The sequence below is a fragment of the Malaclemys terrapin genome, chromosome 9, assembly GCF_027887155.1.
Source record: "Malaclemys terrapin pileata isolate rMalTer1 chromosome 9, rMalTer1.hap1, whole genome shotgun sequence".
In the NCBI taxonomy this organism is placed as follows: Eukaryota; Metazoa; Chordata; order Testudines; family Emydidae; genus Malaclemys; species Malaclemys terrapin.
In genome coordinates this window covers 13,320,985-13,340,277 of record NC_071513.1, presented here as the reverse complement: position 1 = coordinate 13,340,277, position 19,293 = coordinate 13,320,985, and the positions used below count along the sequence as shown (strand labels likewise).

Sequence of the window (19,293 nt, the reverse complement as noted above, 5' to 3'; positions counted from 1 at the left end):
AGGAACTTAAAGGATTTACCATTACGCCAGAGTCCTGAGCGGGGGTGTGGCCTCAACCGGAAGAGGCGGGGCCTTTCAAGATTTAAAGGCCCAGGGGCTCCGGCTGTGGCTGGGAGCCCCAGGGCCTTTAAATCACCCCGGAGCTACCAGCTGCAGAGGCGGCTGGGAGCCGCGGGGCTCAAGGACGAATTAAAGGGCCCGGGGCTCCAGCCACCGCGGAGCTCTGGGCCCTTTAAATCACCGCGGGAGACCGGCTGCCGGAGCTCCAGCGGCGCTTTAAAGGGCCCAGGGCTCCCCACAGCGGCTGGAGCCCTGGGCCCTTTAAATCACCGCCGCGGAAGCCGGTCCAGTCCGGCACAGCGTACTGGCTCTTGCCGCTACGCTGTACCGGACCGGACTGGTTTACTTTCCCCTCTGCCGTGCTTCTGCGGGATCTGTTGTCCATTAGAACAGGAGTCAGAACTGGTGGTTTCTCTTTCTGGCTCTGCCACCGCCTTGCTGTCTAGGCGCGGTGCTCGGCAGGGGCTGGGGCCGGGGGCGCGGGGCCGGGGGCCGGTGCGGTGCTGGGCCAGCGGTACGGGCACTTGGCCGGGGGCTGGCGCGGTGCTCGGATGAGGGCCGGGGCCGGGGGCGCGGCCACTTGGCTGGGGGCCGGCGCGGTGCTCGGCCGGGGGCCAGTGCGGTGCTGGGCTGGCGTTGCGGGCACTTGGCCGGGGGCCGGCGCGGTGCTCGGCCGGGGGCCGGGGGCCAGGGGCCGGCGCAGTGCTGGTCCGGGGGCCGGGCCAGGGGCCGGTGTGGTGCTCAGCCGGGGACCGGGGCCAGCACGGTGCTGGACGGGGGCCGGCGCGGAGCTGGGCCGGCGGTGCGGGCACTTGGCTGGGGGCCAGCGCAGTGCTCGGCCGGGAGCCGGGCCGGGGGCCGGCGCGGTGCTCGGCCGGGGGCGGGCGCGGAGCTGGGCCGGCGGTGCGGGCACTTGGCTGGGGGCCAGCGCGGTGCTCGGCCGGGGGCCGCGCCAGGGGCCGGTGTGGTGCTCAGCCGGGGGCCGGCATGGTGCTGGGCGGGGGCCGGCGCAGTACTCGGCCGAGGGCTGGTGCGGTGCTGGGCCGGGGGCCGGTGCCGGCGCGGTGCTGGGCCGGGGGCCAGGCCGGGGGCTGGCACGGTGCTCGGCCAGGGGCCGGCGCGGTGCTGAGGGCCGTGCTGGGGGCGCGGGGCCGGGGGCCGGCGCGGTGCTGGGCCAGCGGTGCGCACACTTGGCTGTGGGCTGGCGCGGTGCTCGGCCGGGAGCCGTGCCGGGGGCTGGCGCGGTGCTCGGCCGGGGGCCGGTGCGGTGCTGGGCGGGGGACCAGTTCAGTGCTTGGCCGGGGGCGGGGGCACTTGGCCAGGGGGCCGGCGTGGTGTTTGGCCGGAGCTGGGGCCGGGGGCACAGGCACTTGGCCGGGGGCCGGTGCCGGCGCGGTGCTGGGCCGTGGGCCGGGCCGTGGGCCGGGCCGTGGGCGGACACTTGGCTGGGGGCTGGCGCGGTGCTCAGCAGGGAGCCGTGCCGGGGGCCAGCGCGGTGCTGCGCCGGGGGCCATGACGGGGGCGCGGGGCCGGGGGCTGGCGTGGTGCTGGGCCGGCGGTGCGGACACTTGGCTGGGGGTTGGCGCGGTGCTCGGCAGGGAGCCGTGCCGGGGGCTGGCGCAGTGCTCGGCCGGGGGCCAGCGCGGTGCTGCACCGGGGGCCGGGGCCGGCGTGGTTCTTGGCCGGGGGCCGGGGGCGCGGGCACTTGGCTGGGAGCCGGCGCCCCAGGGCCCGAGCCGGGCGGGAGATGCCGGGGCCAGAGCCTCTTGGCCTGGGCCGGCCGGCCGCCAGAGGGAGCCACTCAGCCAGTGGGGCCGGACTGGGACGCGCTTCACCCCGCCCCACCCTACCTGCTGCCCCCCTGTTTCAGGCTTCCCGCGAACATTTGATTCGCGGGAAGGAGGGGAGGGGGGAGAAGCAGGGGGTGGAGCAGGGGGTGGAGCGTTCAGGGGAGGGGGCAGAGTTGGGGTGGGGCTGGGGGCGGGGAAGGGGCAGAGTTGGGGCGGGGAAGGGGCGGAGTTGGGGCGAGGCCAGGGCCCCATGGAGTGTCCTCCTTTTAAAAAATTAAAATATGGTAACCCTACCAGTGAGCATGGACTTGTCATGAACAAATCATTCCAAACCAATCCTAGCTCCTTCTTTGGCAGGGTTCCGGGCCTAGTGGAGGTGGGTAAACAGTAGATGTGATCTCTCTCGGTGTTTCTAAGGCTTTTGACACAGTCCCATGGGACATTCTCACAAGCAAACGAGGGAAATGTGGTCTAGATGTAATCAGTGAAATGTGAGTGCAGAGCTGGTTGAAAGCCCAGACTCCAAGAGCCCTTCTCCATGTCTGGCTGTCCAACGGCGAGGGTGTACCTACAGGGTCTGGCAGGGATCAGTCCAGGGGCCGGTACTATTCATATTTTCCTTCAGGATTTGGAAAATGGAGTGGAGAGCATGCTTCTACAATTTGCAAATGACACCAAGCACTTTGGAGCACAGGATTGGAATTCAAAACGCCCTTAACAAATTGGAGACTTGGTCTTCTTGAGCCAGACTCCATGGCTGGGCCCCTCTCTCTAGACTGGGTTGAAGTGAAACCGCAGAGCCAAACCCTCCTCCTCCTGGGCAGTGCGCTCCCACCTTCAATGGGCAGATGCTGCTTAGCGCTGTCAGAGCAGCTTTTGCTGGGGGCTTCTCCAGTAAAATAGTGGGAAAGTATGAAATCCCTCATCAGTTCTCATCAGTGGGGTTGGGGTCGCAGTCCCAACAGCCCAGAGGGGTTGGGAGGATCCAGGAAGGTGTGTAAAGTGCTGGGATGTCGGGATCCCGGAGACACTGTCACCCCGGCACTAGGGTGATGTTCTGCACCCCCTGCTGCTGGCCGAGTTTCTCTGTCCCTTGGCAATAAGACAGACTCTTGTTTTCACAGCCAGCCAATCGCCCCGTGCCATCACCCTGCCTGCTTCCTGGGCAGGGTAACTCCTCAGCTCACCACCACCCTCTCCAGCCTGCCTTGGGCTTGGAGAGTGAGGAGAAGGGCGAGGGACGACCCTGAACATCCTCCAACCATCTCTCCGTCACCAGAGCAAGTGAGTGGCAATAGGGTTCCTCGGGGGCATCCCCTGTCTGTCTGGGGAGAGGCAGAAAGAGGGGGAGAGAATCTCTCCCAAAGGAGATTGGATTTGCAAACAGCCCCCAGAAACTCCTCGCTCTCAGACCGGGAAAGGGCTTCTCCAGAGCCGTCTCCAGTGTTTTTGGCAAGGTCCCAGCAATGGGGCTCCCAGCCCTTCCCTTGTGGGAGACTGTTCCCCAGGCTGAGAGTCTGTGAGCTGGGCCAGACCCAGTGAGCTGCTGAGCATGGAAATCAATGGGAACCGAGGGGAACCTGGCCTTGCTATGCCTAGGGACTTTGAAGTGGGGAATGGTTTCCCAGGAGAAGTCCAGACTCCTGGGTTCAGGGCCGGGCTTAGCAAGTGCGGGGCCCAATTCCTGGGGCAGCACTTCAGATTGCCGGCTGGGGGAGGTGGCCCCGCGGGGCTGCCGCACTCTGGACGGCGCTCTGGCCAGGAATGCAGGGCCACGGGGCTTGCCGCGGTCCGGCCGGCGGTCTGGCCGGGGTCGTGGAGCTGCAGGGCTGTTGCGGTCCGGCTGGGGCTGCGGGGCCGCGGGGCTGGCCTGAGCTGCAGCCAGGTTCGCAGGGCCGTGGGGCAGCCACTTTCTGGCCGGAGCTCCAGCCGGGGTCGCGGAGCTGCCATGGTCCGGCCAGAGCTCCAGCCAGGAGAGCGGGACTGCAAGGCTGGCCGTGCTCCGCCGGAGCTCCAGCCGGGGTCACGGGGTCACAGGGCTGCCGCGCTCCGGTCTGGGTCGCGGGGCCACGGGGCTGCCACGCTCCGCCGGAGCTCCAGCCAGGAGAGTGGGGCCGCGGGGCTGCCGCGCTCCGGCCGGCGCTCTGGCCAGGGGAGCGGGGCCCCCGAAGACGAATGCAGCTGGGGTGAGTGCGAGAGGCTCTCTTATGCGCGGGGCCCAATTCTGGGGAATCGGGCAAATTGGCCTAAAGCCGGCCCTGCCTGGGTTCTGTTCCTTCTCTAGCCTGGGCGGAGGGTGGGGAGGTGTGAGTGTGGTCTGGGGTGGCAGGAGGGAGCTGCTTGTCCAAAGTGACCAGTGTCTTTGTGACTGACCCCAGTGCTCGAAAAGGACGAGACTCCCTGGTTCTTGCAGCCCCAGGGATGACGAGGGGGAGCGTTGAGGGGGAGCAGATCATGCAATGAACTCCTGCCAGTGGGGGTAGCTTGCCCACCCTGTACCCCTGTGTGGGGAGCAGGAGCTGCTCTGGCTGGGGCAGGGATCGGGAGGGACCAAACAGGCTGGTTAGTGAGAGGCTGCCTTGACCCCAGACTCACGCCTGCTCCCCACTCGGTTCCAGGATGGCCAGGCTCCTGAGGATGTTCGGGAAGAAGGCTCTGCAGGTGGCCCCAGAGCCTGAGGGAAGCAGCCAACATCTTCCCCAGGAGCGAAGCGGCCCCTCCGTCCCCGCTGGAGGGGAAGAAGCTTCCGGCCGCGCCAGGAGGTGGAAGCGCCCAGCCTTCTGGCGGAGGAAACCCACTCCCGGCACAGGCGCCGAGGTGGGACCATCACCTCCCAGGCCAAAATGGAGCTGGGCCAGGCTGCGGCTGGGCAGGCAGGACCCAGCCCAGGGGCGGAACCGGGCAGGGTGGCTCTGGGGCTTGTTGTTGTGTGGGCAGCAGCGGCCCCAGGCGCCCAGCCCCAACTTCCAACAGGGGGCATCGCCCTGCCCGGTCAGTGAGGACCTTCCAGCCTCCCCAGGGCAGGAGGTGGAGGATCCCTCTGCCAGCCCCAGCAGCTCGGGCCGCTCCCCATCCGACAGCAGCAGCGCCTGCGACTCGGCCAGCAGCCTGGCCGACGGACGCGTCTGCTTTGTTCCAGGTGAGGAGCCAGGCTGGGCTCGGGGAGGGGTGAGGAGGGGGCTGTAACACCCTGGGCCCAGGCCCTCGAGCAGTGCTATGGGGGCGGGTCTCCAGCCCAGGTGTCTGGCCTGAGCCATGTGAACCCCATGGACACTAGATGCTGCCACTTTGGTCCTTGGTGCTCCATTGGGCGGGGGTGGGGGGAGGCACCTCCAAGGGAGTCCAGGACAGTGGGGAGGGTCTCTTTGCTATGGGCTCCTGAAGGAGTTGGGGGCTCATGTCATCACTGAGAGGGGGGAGTGTGGGGCCCAATCTGCCCTATGTCCCGGAGGTGGGAAGGGGACACATTGTCCCACCATGCCCGTGTCCTTCCCCCGAGTGGCAGCAGGAGTCACCTTGTCCCCTTCTCTCCCTGGTGCAGCGTCTGCCAGGGACTCCGAGAATGACGAGGAGAAAGAAGACCGGGTAGACTTGGTAACAGAGGAGGCTGCTCTCATGAACATCCGAGAGCAGCTCCATGCCCGAGAAAAGGTACAAACGTTCCCCAGCTGTGCTGGAACTGAGATTGTCCTGCTCCTTCCCAGCATCCCGACCCCCTGCAGAAGGTCTTGGCTCTAATGGGGACCTTTCTCCTTCATGATCTGGGACCCCCAAGATGGGGGTGTTTGTCACACACCAGCCGGGGTCTCCTCCCTCCACAGGCACTGTCCCAGTTCCTGACCCTGATTGTGGAGGAGTCGTGGGTGATTTGAACAATAGGCAGGTCCCCACTATCCCCCATTCAGGCCTATGTCCTGCAGCTGGTGTGGCTGGGGCAGGGAGGTCCCTGGCTAACTGGCTCTCTCTCCCCTAACCCCACTCCTGGTGGGCGCAGGACGAGGCGCAGCAGCTCGAGTTCCTGCACGCCATCTACCCCGCGTGCCTCGCTGCCCAGCAGAGAGGGGACTACACAATGGAGCCACACTGCTCGAAGGCGGCTGTGGTGGAGAGGATTGTGGTGAGTGAGACCCGGCGCCCGGGAGCTGGAGGGTGGACAGAGACATGGGAGGGGCAGGGGTCTCCCCAGGCCGAGGGTTGGGGGATGGCTGGTGCTGGAGGGCAGCTGAGGGCAGGGATTGCTGGGGCTGAAGATTGGGGAGAGGAGATGGGAGAACTAGTGGGCAGGAATCGGAGGAGCGGGAGGCAGCTGGGGGGATCCTGCTGGCTGTGTAATCTCCTCCTTGGGGAGTGTCAGTGAGGCCGGAATCTCACCCGCTCCTTTGTCTCCTTTGCGTCTCACAGGAGCTCATTGAGGAGATTCCTCCTAACTCTCCACCCGACGCCGTCCTGGCCAACTCCCTCATTGCTGTGGCCAACCTCAGGTACCGATACTCTCCCGCCCGGTTCTCCTAACCCCGGTGCTGCTCAGGCCCCTGGCTGGGAGTCACCTCCCCTCCCACTCCCAGCTCACCCCCCAAGGGTGGCTCCTCTGGCAGAGGTGGCAGGAAGGGTCACTCCCTCTCCTGGCTGCTCTGTTCTTTTCACTCCAGTCACATTGCAATGGCTTTGGGGAGAGGCTGACTCCCAGGATCAGATACAGGAGAGGCAGCAGGGTCCAGGGAACAGGCGCCATTCCTGCCCTGCCACTGTCGGTCTGGGAAACCTCGACCTTATCATTCCCTGGCTCAGTGCCTCAGTTGCCATTCTCGCCAGCCTCTGCCTATTTCCCTGCAGTTTCACGTCCGTGTTGGTGCCAGTCCCACCCCCGCACTGCACAGTCTAATACCGGCTCCTCTCTCTTGCCAGCACCATAACACCTGCCCTGGAGCCGGAGCTGGAGACCCACCTCCTCCGATCCACCCTCCACGCTGTCTTCACCCTGGGCACGCAGATGGACACCAACCAAGTCCAGGTAGATCAGCCAGCTGTTATCCTGCCCGAATCCTTGCTAATTGTCTGCAGTGGGATGTGAATGAGAGAGGCCAGGATATGTGTTTGGGGGTCTCACCAGTGCTTCCCAGAGACCCCTCTTCCCATCCTGTGGCAGGTGTAGCCCCAGTTTCCCTAACTCTGACCCATGGCTCTCCCTTGCTTTGCAGGATCTGCATAGGGTCATACCAGACCTCCTGGACGCCATGCTGGAGAACCTGCTGGCAAAGACGCCAGACACGGACAAGCTCCACTACATCTTGCAGGTGAGTCCGGTGAGAGGGTGGGGGCAATTTGACCTTAACTCTTAGATCCATTTTCCAGTCTGTCCTCCTAGCTGGGCCCCCAGTGGCCATCCTTGGTCAGGGCAGTCAGTGCAATGCAGGGTCAGGCCTTTCCTCCTTGAAGGACAGAGGAAGGAGCTGGGACTTCAAGCCAGAGCTCTACCTGCTTGTGTTGAGCACTAACCACAGGGCCCCCGGCTGGCTTGCGGAGTGAGAGTCTGAACCCCTCCTGGGAGATCCAGAAGATGGTCCTCAGAGAAGAGCCACAGCCTCATTCCTAGAGAAACAGGAGGGCCCCAGAGAATCAGCCCTTGTCTCTGACGGGCCCCGAGATTCCTGGGGGGATTGTACTCACACTCAGTCCCTTCACCCAGCCAAGGACTTGTGTTGTGACCTGCAGGATACAAGCATCGTCCTTGGGGCAAGAGTGCCCTTCTAAAGCTCTGCGGTCAATGAATCTGATATTCCACCCTCACCGCATGCAATGTCTCAGCCCCCTTGGGATGGGGGGGGCCCATTAGCACTACACATGCACCCCCTCATCAATCCTGAGCTGCTTCCTTTCCCCACAGCACATTAACTACTGGACCGTGTCCAGGGTGCCACGAGAGAGAGCCAGGGCCATCAGGAGCAGCGCGGCCCTGCTCACGTCCGTCATCACCCTCCCTGACTTTGACGTAAGTGGCCTCTGAGCCCAGCTTCCTGACTCCAGGCGTAGGGGGGCCGGCTCCAACGGGCTGGAGGATCTGCTGCTGCAGGGGCTGTGGGCTAGGAGTGTTCCTCTTGGGGAGGCAGAGTCAGAGCAGAGAATGAGCCTGGCTTGAGTCAAGTTCTTCTTGTCCTGGTTAAGTGGCGACTCTCGCTTTTAAGGAGACCATGCTCCAGGTTCTTGCCTTCTTGTCATCCTGGAGCAGCTGGGGAAGCAAATCCTCCTGGAGGGCCCTGCCCACATCTCTGTTCTCCAGGCTCCCTTGCGGGCAGAGATAACTAAGGATTCAGCTCTAGCTCCTATCCTCTAGCATCTCCTGTAGAGGGGCTGAGGGGAAGGAGAGTCCTGGCCCAGGCGGGGACTGGGAGCTGACAGGAAAATGCTGATGGAGTCCCCTCTCCCTCTCCCTTCCATTAGAACTCAGCCGAATTCCCCAGGATGGGCCACCACGTGGCACAGCTGGCTCTGTTCGTCGGTGACCCAGACGAGGACATCAGCCGGGAGGCCAGGGAGGGGGTTTACCGGCTCTACCAGCTTCTGCTGCGCCAGAGGGGTAAGGAACCCGGCTAGACGAGTGAGCCTGGGACCCCAGCCAATTTCTCTCCGAGTGACCCCGGCTGGCAGATCAGTCTCTCTCTATCTCTTTCTGTGTTCTCCACCACCCCCGCAGTTCTGTTGGGCTCTGCCCACTGTGCAGCCACATATGGGATCGGAAGGACACAAGCCCTGCAACCAGAATGACCAATGTGTATGTGTCTCTCTCTTTCCCAGACCTGAACGTCCATGAGGTCGAAGACCTTTGGTGCTGGGACTGGCACCAGGACAGCAGGCTCCTCGGCTATAAGAACACCGCCAGGGTGGGGGAGGTAAGGACGCTCTGCCAGGGCATGGCACAGCTCTGCAGGGCAGGTGGCTGCCTCCTGGAGCCACGCGACGGAGTTGCCGTTCTAGGCCAGGATTTGGAGCCTGGTTCTGGGCAATCTGCTGAAGCCTCACATCTGGTTGGTTTCAGGTTTTTGCCAAATTTTTCTCAGAGGGGCAGAGAAGCTTCTTCCTGCAGACAGCAGTGCTGGCCATGCACGACCCCCTGCTGCGTGTCAGCCAGGCTGGGCTGCTCCTCACTTACTCCCTCCTGGGGCAAGCCGAGCAGCTGATGGGGAGCAAGGTGAGCAGCTGCATTAGACTCAGGAGACTGGGGCGGGGCCCAGGCCTCATTCCCATCCTCTGGCCATTCGCCGGCCTGGCAGCAAGGCGACCGGTGGGGAATGAGAGTGAGAGCAGGTGCTCCTGGGAAGGGAGATGAATTCACCTCCATGAGCAGGAGGGAGCCAGCTTGTTCCCGGAGCAGCTCCAGCCCAGCTCGTTAGCAAGGCTAATGAATGACAAGCATTGCCTCAGCACGGACTTCTGTTCTTGGGAAGGGCAGCAGAGTCCTCTACGTGCCCTCTGCGAGCCTCTCCTGTCACCCGTGCCACCACCCAGAGTTGTTCCCGTCACTGGCAGCCTGGGAGGCCAAGGACTGAGGGGTGATGGCGACTGAGCGGGCAGTTCTGAGGCACATGGGCGGGGGAAGCTCGTCCTGCTGCCGGCAGGGCTGGACTCGCTCTAGAGAGAACGGGGGGATTCAGTCAGCAGGGGCTGCTGATCTGCCCCATTCACCAGGGCTGCCATCCTGCGGCTTCAGCCTCAGTGGCTGGGATGACTTGGGGAAAGGTCTCAAGCTGCCCACATCCCACTTCACTGCTGCCAGAATCCCTCCGCCCCCCGCCCCGCTAGAGCCCCCTCCCTGCCCAACCTGGGTGGGGGTGGAGGAGAGGGGTCAGAGAACTTGAGCTGTGGATTGGAGGTGGAACAGCTGTCAGGGGCACTGGCTGGGAGGTGGCAGGAGCTCCCCCTACAAGGAGGTTGTTGGCACTGGAGGTCCCTTGAAAAGAAAACAAGACTCCATTCTGGGGGTCAGGAGTGGGTCTTCAACCCTCAGAGATGCGCGGGTGCTGGGTGGAATTGCTGCTGGTCCCAGGTGCCCTTAATTCCCCCTGATTCCACGGGGGCATCTGAGTCTCTGACAGGTCCTCGTTCCCTTGCAGCAGGAGGTCGTCATGGCCAACATAATGAATCAACTTCACATCATCCGGCACTTGCGCCAAGTGCCGGAGGCGCTGCAGGAATTCTGCCTCCAAGGCCACCAGCAACTCCTGCTCCCTCTAAACGGGGAGTGTAGTGAGACTGAGCGGCCTCCCTCCGAGCAGGAGAGCGAGGGCCCCTCTACACGCCCCTTGGAGGGCAGAGCCTATATCACCCCACCCCCCTTGCCTGTTAGCTGGCCACCGGGGCCTCTGGTAGACGCTGCTGCAACTGAGCGGCCTCCCTCCGAGCAGGAGAGCGAGGGCCCCTCTACACGCCCCTTGGATGGCAGAGCCTATATCGCCCCACCCCCCTCGCCTGTTGGCTGGCCACTGGGGCCTGTGGTAGACGCTGTTGCAACTGAGCGGCCTCCCTCCGAGCGGGAGAGCGAGGGCCGCCCTACACGCCCCTTGGAGGGCGGAGCCTATATCGCCCTGCCCCCCTCGCCATAAGGACCGGGGCGTGGGGTCGGAAATATAAAAGGCCGGCCCTTCACCACAGTTGGGGGACAGCCTGCAACAGAGGAGGACACTTGGCCTGTTCTCCAGAGTCCCCTAACCCTAACCCCAGACATGGACGAGGACTGGCCCGGAGTACCCGCTGCGGTTTACCCCAAGGAGCCGGAAGAGGCCTGGAGGCCGCAGGTACCAAACCCCGGGGAGGCAGGAAGTAGCCCAGGGGCAGCCCGGGAGCTGCTGGCTGCAGAGCCCGGCGCGGCTCAGTCGGCGTGTTGCGGCTGGATCCCCGCCGACGCAGGGGCAACCAATCCTGCCCCTGCCAGCGCCTTGGGCTGGGACGCGGGGGAGGAGGGTGGGACCGCGTCCCCCTGCCACCCCACCCCGGGTGGCTGACCCCCTACACGGTGCAAGGAGGCTCTAGCCCAGGACAGGAACTGTTTGTTGGCTGGCCACCGGGTCATCCAGGCCAGGGCCCGCCCTTGAAGTCTGGTTGTTTGTGGGGTGCTTGGGCCCCGCCCAGGCCTGAGCCACCCCCGATACAGTGTGTTGAGGGGCTGACCACTTGAGCGACCTCAGCCCAGCAGCGCCGGCTCTACCATTTTTGCTGCCCCAAGCAAAAAAAAAAAATACGACGCTCGGACTGCCAAAGCGAGCAAAAAGAAAACCAAAAAAAAACCCCAACCACTTGGACTGCTGCCACCCGAACTGCCGAAGCAGAAAAAAAGCCAACAACAACGCTCGGACTGCCGCCGCCCGAACTGCTGAAGTGCAAAAAACAAAAAAGTCGCCCGGCCTGTGCCGCCCCAAGAATGGACGGAATGCCGCCCCAGGCATGTGCTTCCTCCGCTGGTGCCTGGAGCCAGCCCCGCAGCCCAGGCCACAGCCTGGTTGCGACAGCTGATTGCTGAGGTGGGGCGGCTGCTCCACCCCCATGCAAGAGGGCGCTAGAGTAGGCCAGAGCGGCTGCAGAGGCTGGTAGCCAATCAGAGAAGGGCCAACTGAGAGCCAATCAGGGCCGAGATTAGAGCCAGCCAATCAGGGCTAAGCTAGGCCCTATATAAAGGCTGCCCAGGCAAGCGGCAGGCAGTCTGTCCTAGACCTTCATGGGAGAAGGTCTGTCTTCAGAGCAGGAGACCAGCATCTCTGAAAGAGCAGTGCTGGGCAGGCTGAAGGGAGCATACTACAGCTCCGGCCCAAGACCTGCCAGACTGCGGGCCCTGATAGAAAGGGCCTAGAGGACCCAAAGGGGAAGTGTCCCAGGGACAGTTGGACAAGGGGAGAGCAGGGAGGCTGCCACTGGAGGATCCCTGGGTTGGGACCCAGGGTAGTTGGTGGGCCTGGGTCCCCGCCATTCCCTCTTGTACTGCACCTGGCCATGCGGTGGCTGAGTCAAACTGCAACCGGCCCTTGAGACAAGGGGCTAGACTTTGGGGGTTTTGGTTGGCCACTGAGGCAGGTGCAAGGACTGTTGCTAGCCTGCTTCCCCCCTCCCCGCCAGAAGGAGATGAGGATGGATTAGGGGGCACTGCTGGAGGGAAGTGGCCTGAAGAAGGACACCGTCAACCAGACTAGGCAGATTGTGCCATGTGGAGAGACCAAAATGCTGGAGTAAAGAGACTTCTATTGGAGGGCCTGGGTGGCTCGGCTTGCCGAACAGCAGAGGGAGTTGTTCTGGCTGCTGTGGAGGTCGGCACCCAGACCGAACAAGAGATCCGGCACCGAGGGCGAGAGGCCAGGAACGCTGAACTGCTTCGCCTGTAGGTGACAGGGACACTAAAGGAGGGAGTGTCCCTCCTGGGAGGGGGCAGAGAGGCCCCACCCAGAAAAGGCACCCCCTGTGAGAGTAACAGGGGGGGCCCCCAGCTTGTTGGGTCTGTGGGGAGCCAGGGCACCTGAAGAGAGAGTGCCCCTACAGGACTCCCAAGGCCCGGGCCAGCCCAGAAGGAAGGGCTAGGGCCCAAACAAGCAGGAGTAGGGATGTGGCAGGGGGAAGACCCAGAAAGTGCTTCCACTGCCACCAACGGGGACATCTAAAGAGGCACTGCCCCCTGAGGCAGAAAGGGGGAGTGTCTGAGACAAGGGCTCGGTCAGAGACTAGCCACAGAAAAGAGGTGGTGAAGACGGAGGCCCCCAGAGAGAAAGGGGCTGGGGCAGAGAGGCCCTACCGAAATGAGGGAACCCACATGGGAGCCAGGAGGGCCCATGTAGGAACCCAAACAGAAGTAGGAACCCAAGTAGGACCAGGACGTTCAACAGTGGGAACCCAGACCCTACAGCTGGTAAGCCGCTGGCTCCAGACTTTGGAGGGCCTGTGAGAGGAAAGGGATGCCCTGCAGGCCCCACTATGAAGGAAGCTGGGGTGATAGGGACCCCTTTCCTCCCCTCCCCCGTGAGCATTTTTTAAGGGGGAGGGTTTGTGGTGGGACAGCTACCCCACCCCCATGTGAGAGGGAACTAGAGTAGGCCAGAATGGCTGTGCAAGCCGTCTTCCAATCAGGGAAGGGCCTAGTGAGAGCCAATCAGGGCCGAGATTAGAGCCAGCCAATCAGGGCTAGGCTAGGCCCTATATAATGGCTGCCCAGGAGAGCAGCGGGTAGTCTGTCCCAGAATTTCATGGGGGAAGGTCTGTCTCCAGAGCAGAAGACCAGCATCTCGGGCTGGGCAATACTGCATCTGGCCATCCGATGGCCGAGACAAATTGTAACCGGCCCTTGAGACAAGGGGCTAGACTTTGGGGGTTGCGGTTGGCTACCGAGGCAGGTGCAAGGACTGTTGCTAACCCCCGCCCCTGGAATGGGGTGAGGATGGACTAGTGGGCACTGCTGGAGGCAGTGTCAAGAGGTGAGCAACGTGGCTCCAGATCCCAACGGAGGAAAAGGGACGGATGGGACGCTGCCAGCAGAGGGCATTCCCCATGGACTGAGCTAATTCCCAGAGCGACCAGCGGGAGGCGCAATGCTGGTGAGTCCCAACCCTGTCAAAACCGCCCAGCCCTATTGTGGGCCCACTGCTACCCTGCAGACTCTGGTCAGGACCAGACTGGGCCAGCTGGAGTGGCCTCCCTCTGATTGGGAGAGCGAGAAGGGGAAATGGAGCCCCCTGGCACTCACAGAAACGCTCTCCCCTCACTGTGGAGCAGGTTCTTCCCTCTGCCCCCCCAATCCCTTCATACGGGGCAGGACCTCTTTCCCTTGCACCCACTCCCCTCCCCCCTTTCCTTGGTCTACCCCCGCTCATTCCCGCTGTGCCCAGGCAGAGCTCTCCCTGCCCCATATGGTGCAGAAAAGCCCTTGTGTCAGGGCCACAGCCCCACTGGAGCTCAGAAAGCTCCACTTTTGAGGAGGTGGGGGTGGGACAGAGGCTCAGGGCTAGCTTCACCTTCTGCCCTTTATTCTCCCCTTGGCCCTTCTATGGGGTCTCTGGGTGTGACAGGAATAGGAGCCTCCTTCCAGCTCTCTTCCAGGCCCTGGGATCTGGCACAGCCTCCCAGACGGGCGCTTCCTGTAGCTGAGCCACGTCAGGGAGCAGCGGGGACAGGTCACCTCGTCCCAGCAATGCCGGCTCTCAAAGAGGCTTAGATGGAAGACCCCAGTCCCTCATTGAGGTAAGAGCCATTTACTTCTTGGGGCGTGTGGGTCTCTTGGGGGAGAAATGGCATCCCCGATGCATAGCCTGGCTGGGAGCTTTCCCTGTCCCTGGATCCCAGCCCTGGTACAGAGCCCTATTTCTCATCATGATATCCTCATTTTATTCTCAGAGGTGGTGTCCAGGATCCTGGAGACTGTTTCCTGCTGCAGGAGGTTTGTGCGGGGAGAGATCACTCACTGTCACGCCCCAGGGGTCTCCAACCCGGGTCTGCAGGGTTCATGGGAGCAGCCACACTCCAACCCTCCACCTGGAAGCCTGCTGAAAATTGCTTACCTCGGACCCATGAAGTTCAGCCCCAGTTTGAGGCTCCACTCCTGAGGTCCTATTGGAGGAGTCCCAGGAAAGCTCACTGGCCCCCTGGCCCTGCGTAAGACAGCAGCAGGAACACGAAGCTGACTGAACACCAGGCCTGCTCCCGGTTCTGGACCGTGCGCTGCCTGGTTCTGCTGCCGCTCCCCTGGCTTGATTTCCTGGCATCTGAGTTGTGGTGGTGATAGCAAGTTTGTCTTTTGCTGCTGATCTTCCAGTATCCTGACCTGGCTGACTCTCAGCTCCTGTCATGTGAGTGTGGACTCTGGCTCTGACCAGTAGGTCTGGCTGCACTTGACCTAGCCATGACATTGACTTTGGTACAACTTCTCCATTGCCCCTTTCTGATCTCCAGCAAGATACACCAGTCCCTTGGCTCCCAAAGTCCCAGTTGCCCGCTATTCAAGGGCTGAGGGGTAGTGCTTGTATCGCCCCACCCCAGCTGCTTTTCCTAGGGGAATCTCCCTAGAGCAGAGGAGAAATCTGCTCTTTTCTTAGGATCAGTCCCACTCTGGCCTCAGCTCAGCTACTTTGTTTACCTGGGGTCAGGCACCACTTTTGAAGCCCTTAGCGTGGGGGTGGAGGTGGGAGCAGAGGCTGAAGCTCCAGCAGTTTCCACCAAAGAACACCCCCCTGTCTTTCTATGGTCCGGCTAGGGCCCCCCATCCATCCTGGAGCTGAACACCAGATGGGAGCTGATGGATTGTCCTTGGTGGGCCATGTTCTTGTGTGTGATGAGAGGTCCAGGAGCAGATGCCCCACGCCTGGCCAGGACCAGGCTAAACAGCCTGTAATGCTAGGTGAGTCAAACCAGGGCCACAATACAGACACCCTGGGCATCCATGGGGACTGAATCTGGGCCCTTCACTACCAAGAGCACAACTGGTTCCAACTTGAGTCATGACGCTGGTGACCCCTGCCAGCCCCTCTGTGGTGGGTCAGTATTATCCCTGTTCGCTGGGGCATAGGGATAGAAAGCAACTGGCTGCAAGGTCACACACGACGTCCCTGACAGAGGCAGGAAGGAAGTGGGACTGATACCAGTCCAGCTCCAACCGCTAGACTCCACCCACTTCCAAAGTCCGAGAACCCAGGAGCCCTGACTCTGACACTAGGCCTTAAATGACAAGACCAACCTCCCTCCCACTCAGGAATCCATAGAAGGGACCAACTGCTGAGCTCCCCTTGGCAATGCCGCTGTCAGAGACCGTTGTGCTAGTGGGTGCCAAGTGCCTGAGCAGGGAACTGCTTGAGAGCCTCCTAGAGACTCGCAGGTGTTTGACGGTGACCCTCAGGGAGCCGTGGCAAGAGACTCTCCGGCTCTAACAAAGGGTTTCTGTTCTCCTAGACAGTCAGCCAGTGAGGCCAGTTTGTAGAATGTGGAAGAGCCCTTTGGCGAGGCATTGGAGGATTCACCATGAAGGTGGCAGCAGCGGCAGTGCCTGGGGTCCCTATGGGCCAAGCCTCAACTCCTGCCAATCCAGGCTAATCTCCCCCTGCTTTCAGCAGCGCTTGGCTTTAGCTGCTGGGCCTGTGAGCCTAGACCAGGGGTCTCAAACTCAAATGACCACGAGGGCTGGCTGAGGACTAGTTCATTGGCCCGAGGGCCGCATCACTGACACCCCCCCCCTTGCTGCCCCCAGTCCTGCCCCCAGAGGGGGCAGGAGGAGTGGCAGGAGCTCAGGGCGGGAGTTGAGGTGCAGGGGGCTCAGGGCAGGGAGAGGGAGAGGTGAGGGAGGGGGTCGGGGTGCAGTAGGAGGCTCTGGGCAGAGGGTTGGGGTACAGGGTGCAGGAGGGAGTGTGGTGTGTGGCAGAGGGTTGGGGTTCAGATGGGGCTCAGGGCAGGGGGTGGGGGATGCAAAAGGGGGCTCAGGATAGGAAGTTGGGGTGCAGGAAGGATGTAGGATGTGGCAGGAGGTTGAGGGCAGGGAGTTGGGGTGCAACAGGGGGTTGAGGTGAAGGCAGGGGGCTCAGGGCAAGGAGTTGGAGGGGTGAGGTAGGGGGTTGGGGTGCAGTAGGGGGCTCTAGGCAGGGGGTTGGGGTGCAGGAGGCAGTGCCAGGTGTGGCAGAGGATTGGGGTGCAGTAGGGGGCTCTAGGCAGGGGGTTGGGGTGCAGGGGGCAGGAGGGAGTGCGAGGTGTGGCAGAGGGTTGGGGTGCAGGCAGGGGGCTCATGGCAGGGGGTTGGGGTGCAGGGGGCAGGAGGGAGTGCGAGGTGTGGCAGAGGGTTGGGGTGCAGGCAGGGGGCTCATGGCAGGGGGTTGGGGTGCAGGATGGCATTGGCCTGTGGCCTGGAGCTGCTTACCTAGAGAAATAGCCCCGCAGGCCGCGTGTTGGAGACCCCTGGCCTAGGCAGAGCACTCAGGTATTTCCATCAGCCTGCTCAATGGCAAATGCAGCCACCCAAAGAAGTGAAGAAGAATGGAAGTGAAAGAGTAAAGCTGGACCATCCGCTGAGCTGCTGCAATCGAGTGAGCAGAGCCGGGGAGAGAAGAGGGAGAACTCGAAGGTGGCTGGCGGCAGTAGGGAGGAGAAGCAGTTTGGGAGCCAGGAGAGGAGAAATAAATAGTTAATGACAAATGCTGCCGGCTTTCTCTTGTGTGGTGAAGGGTTGAAAAGGGGTCTCTTTACTGTCAGACTAAACTTTAAAATAGCTGTGTATGGGCAAGGGGGGGTGTCTATAAAGGTAAGAGGTCACTCTAGGGGCTTGAAGTCCCAGATTCTGGGGCTATTGCAACTCCCTCAGGTGGTAGCAGGAGTGAGCGCTTGTCCTCCTTTTCTGGACTAACCACCAGAAAAAGGACACGATACATGTGGCCAAGGAAAGACAGAGGCAGTGTTGCCTGTTAACATGGCTCTTGTGGGGGAGCACAGCAGGTTACTTTGCACTAGGTAGGAGCCACATGTCTCCAAACCTGCACCTCCCGAGGCTCCAGAGACTTCGCTCCCGATCCCAGAGCGTCCTCAGAGTCCTACAGTGCCAGATGGAATCTGGCCTCTCCCCCCACCTCAGCAGTCCAGAAAAAGTTATTTGTAGACATGTTCTGTGTCCTCTCTGAGGCCAGCTCGCCCCCCCGCCTCTGATAGCTGTTGTGTGAGGCCCACTACAGACTGGGGCAGAAGTTAGTTTGTTCTGGAACAGCCTTCTAAGAGGAGCAGTGAGGGCAAAAAACCTAACTGGCTTCAAGACTCAGCTTGAGAAGTTTATGGAGGGGATGGGATGACGAGACTGCCCACCATGGCATGTAGCCGATCTGTAACTGCTAGCAGCAAAAATCTCCCCAGGCGGTGATGGGACACTAGATGGGGAGGGCTCTGAGTTACTACAGAGAATTCTTTCTCAAGTGTCTGGCTGCTGGGTCTCCCCCACAAGCTCAGGGTCTAACTGATCGCCATATTTGGGACTAGGAAGGAATTTCCCCCAGGTCAGATTGGCAGAGACCTGAGGGGAGGGGTCGCCTTCCTCTGCAGCACGTGGCACAGGTCACTTGCAGGTTTAAACTAGTGTCAATGGTGGATTCTCTGTAACTTGAAGTCCTTAAACCATGACTGGAGGACTTCAGTAACTCAGCCAGAGGTTTGGGGTCTATTACAGCAGTGGGTGGTGAGGTTCTGTGGCCTTCAATGTACAGGAGGTCAGACTAGATGACCTTCTGACCTTAACGTCTATGAGTCTTATTGAGTGGTTCACCCTTCATCTAAAGAACCCAAACCTGGGAAATACCAGACAGGAGACCATCAAACAGGAGTAAAAAGCAGTAAAAAGCCTCAGCAAAGAGCTCCAGGATACATAGCAGGGCTCATGTGGCAGTGAGTTCCAAAGACAAAAGGACCCATTCATAAGATCACGTTATCTGAAGAAGCCACCCCAGAGACAGCTGCACCTCAGCGCTGGGCGAGCCATCCCCATGTAGTGTTGCTGTGCTGCTTTTCCTCAGCTGTTCCACCCCAGAGGTGACTGCATCTCAGCCCCAGGTGACCATTACCCAGCAGTGGAAAGAGTTCAATATTCAATAAGGGTTTTTGTTTTCAGTTCTAAGAAATGCCTCATTTCTGAGAAGAGGCAGTTGGGATGTCATTCCTGGATGGAGAGGCAGTGGTCACATCCAGAAATTCACTAGGGGGTGTATCTCTGGCCAAGCTGTCCGGCCCCCCAAGTTGATCACAGTTCCTGGCACTTTCAGTGCCTTTTAAAGCACGTGCACTTCCAGACCCTGCTGCTCCAAAGAGCCCGTGGGGGGATCTGGGGAATGAAGATTCTCTGCACCCTCCAGTCTCTCTCACTTGCTTTTCCAGCCTGGCCCCATCTCTCCGGGCCTCTCTCTGCTCCCCTCCCACATGCACTCTGCCTCCCACCCCCTCGCACTACAATGTGAGAGCAGGGCCGCCCCACCCACCTTCAAACTCCCGCCAGCTGGGCTGCTGGAAGGATAAGACACACGGAGTTACGCTTTTGTTTCTCAGACAAAATTTTGCCTGCACGGAGAGAAGCGGAGATTTGGCCGGGTAAGAGCAGGAGGCGGAGGGCGTGTGGAGCCCATCCCCCCTCAAGGAGCAGGATTGTCCCCCCCACTCTATCACCCTCCCCCGCCAAGGGGCAGGATCGTCCCCTGTGCTCTATTCCCCCAGGTTGCAGGATTGTCCCCCGCAGTCTATTCCCCACCCATGGGGCAGGATCGTCCCTGCTTGTTCCCCATGTTTCACCCTCCCTAACTGTGCTAGGGCATTGCCAAGTCACATGATAAGTCCTGGCTCTCTGTGGGGTGGAAATTCCCTGCAGCTGCGGGTGGCGGGGTGGGACAGGGTCAGTTCGGACCTTGCCCTCTGTCCAGCAGAAAGATAGGCTCAGACAGCGGCTAATCTACCCCCAACGCTGGGTCTGGCT

General features: G+C 61.6%; 1 protein-coding gene and 1 long non-coding RNA gene across 3 annotated transcripts; both read left to right on the top strand.

Annotated features, from left to right (window-relative positions):
* The first annotated feature begins 5,425 nt into the window (after positions 1–5,425).
* On the top strand, positions 5,426–10,230 carry LOC128843120 (protein MROH8-like). The gene is made up of 10 exons (XM_054039688.1): positions 5,426–5,501; positions 5,845–5,967; positions 6,252–6,331; positions 6,756–6,861; positions 7,049–7,144; positions 7,735–7,839; positions 8,289–8,424; positions 8,643–8,737; positions 8,884–9,012; positions 10,192–10,230. The coding sequence occupies exons 1-10, from the start codon at positions 5,466–5,468 to the stop codon at positions 10,228–10,230; spliced, it is 945 nt and encodes a 314-aa protein (XP_053895663.1). The 5' UTR covers positions 5,426–5,465.
* A 2,464-nt stretch (positions 10,231–12,694) lies between these two features.
* LOC128843648 (uncharacterized) lies at positions 12,695–15,127 on the top strand. Of its 2 annotated transcripts, XR_008446323.1 has the most exons (4): positions 12,695–13,414; positions 13,886–14,057; positions 14,211–14,662; positions 15,067–15,119. It is a non-coding gene; the product is annotated as an uncharacterized LOC128843648 (long non-coding RNA). The 2 variants fall into 2 exon arrangements; XR_008446322.1 differs by having other exon boundaries at positions 14,211–15,127.
* The last annotated feature ends 4,166 nt before the right edge of the window (positions 15,128–19,293 follow it).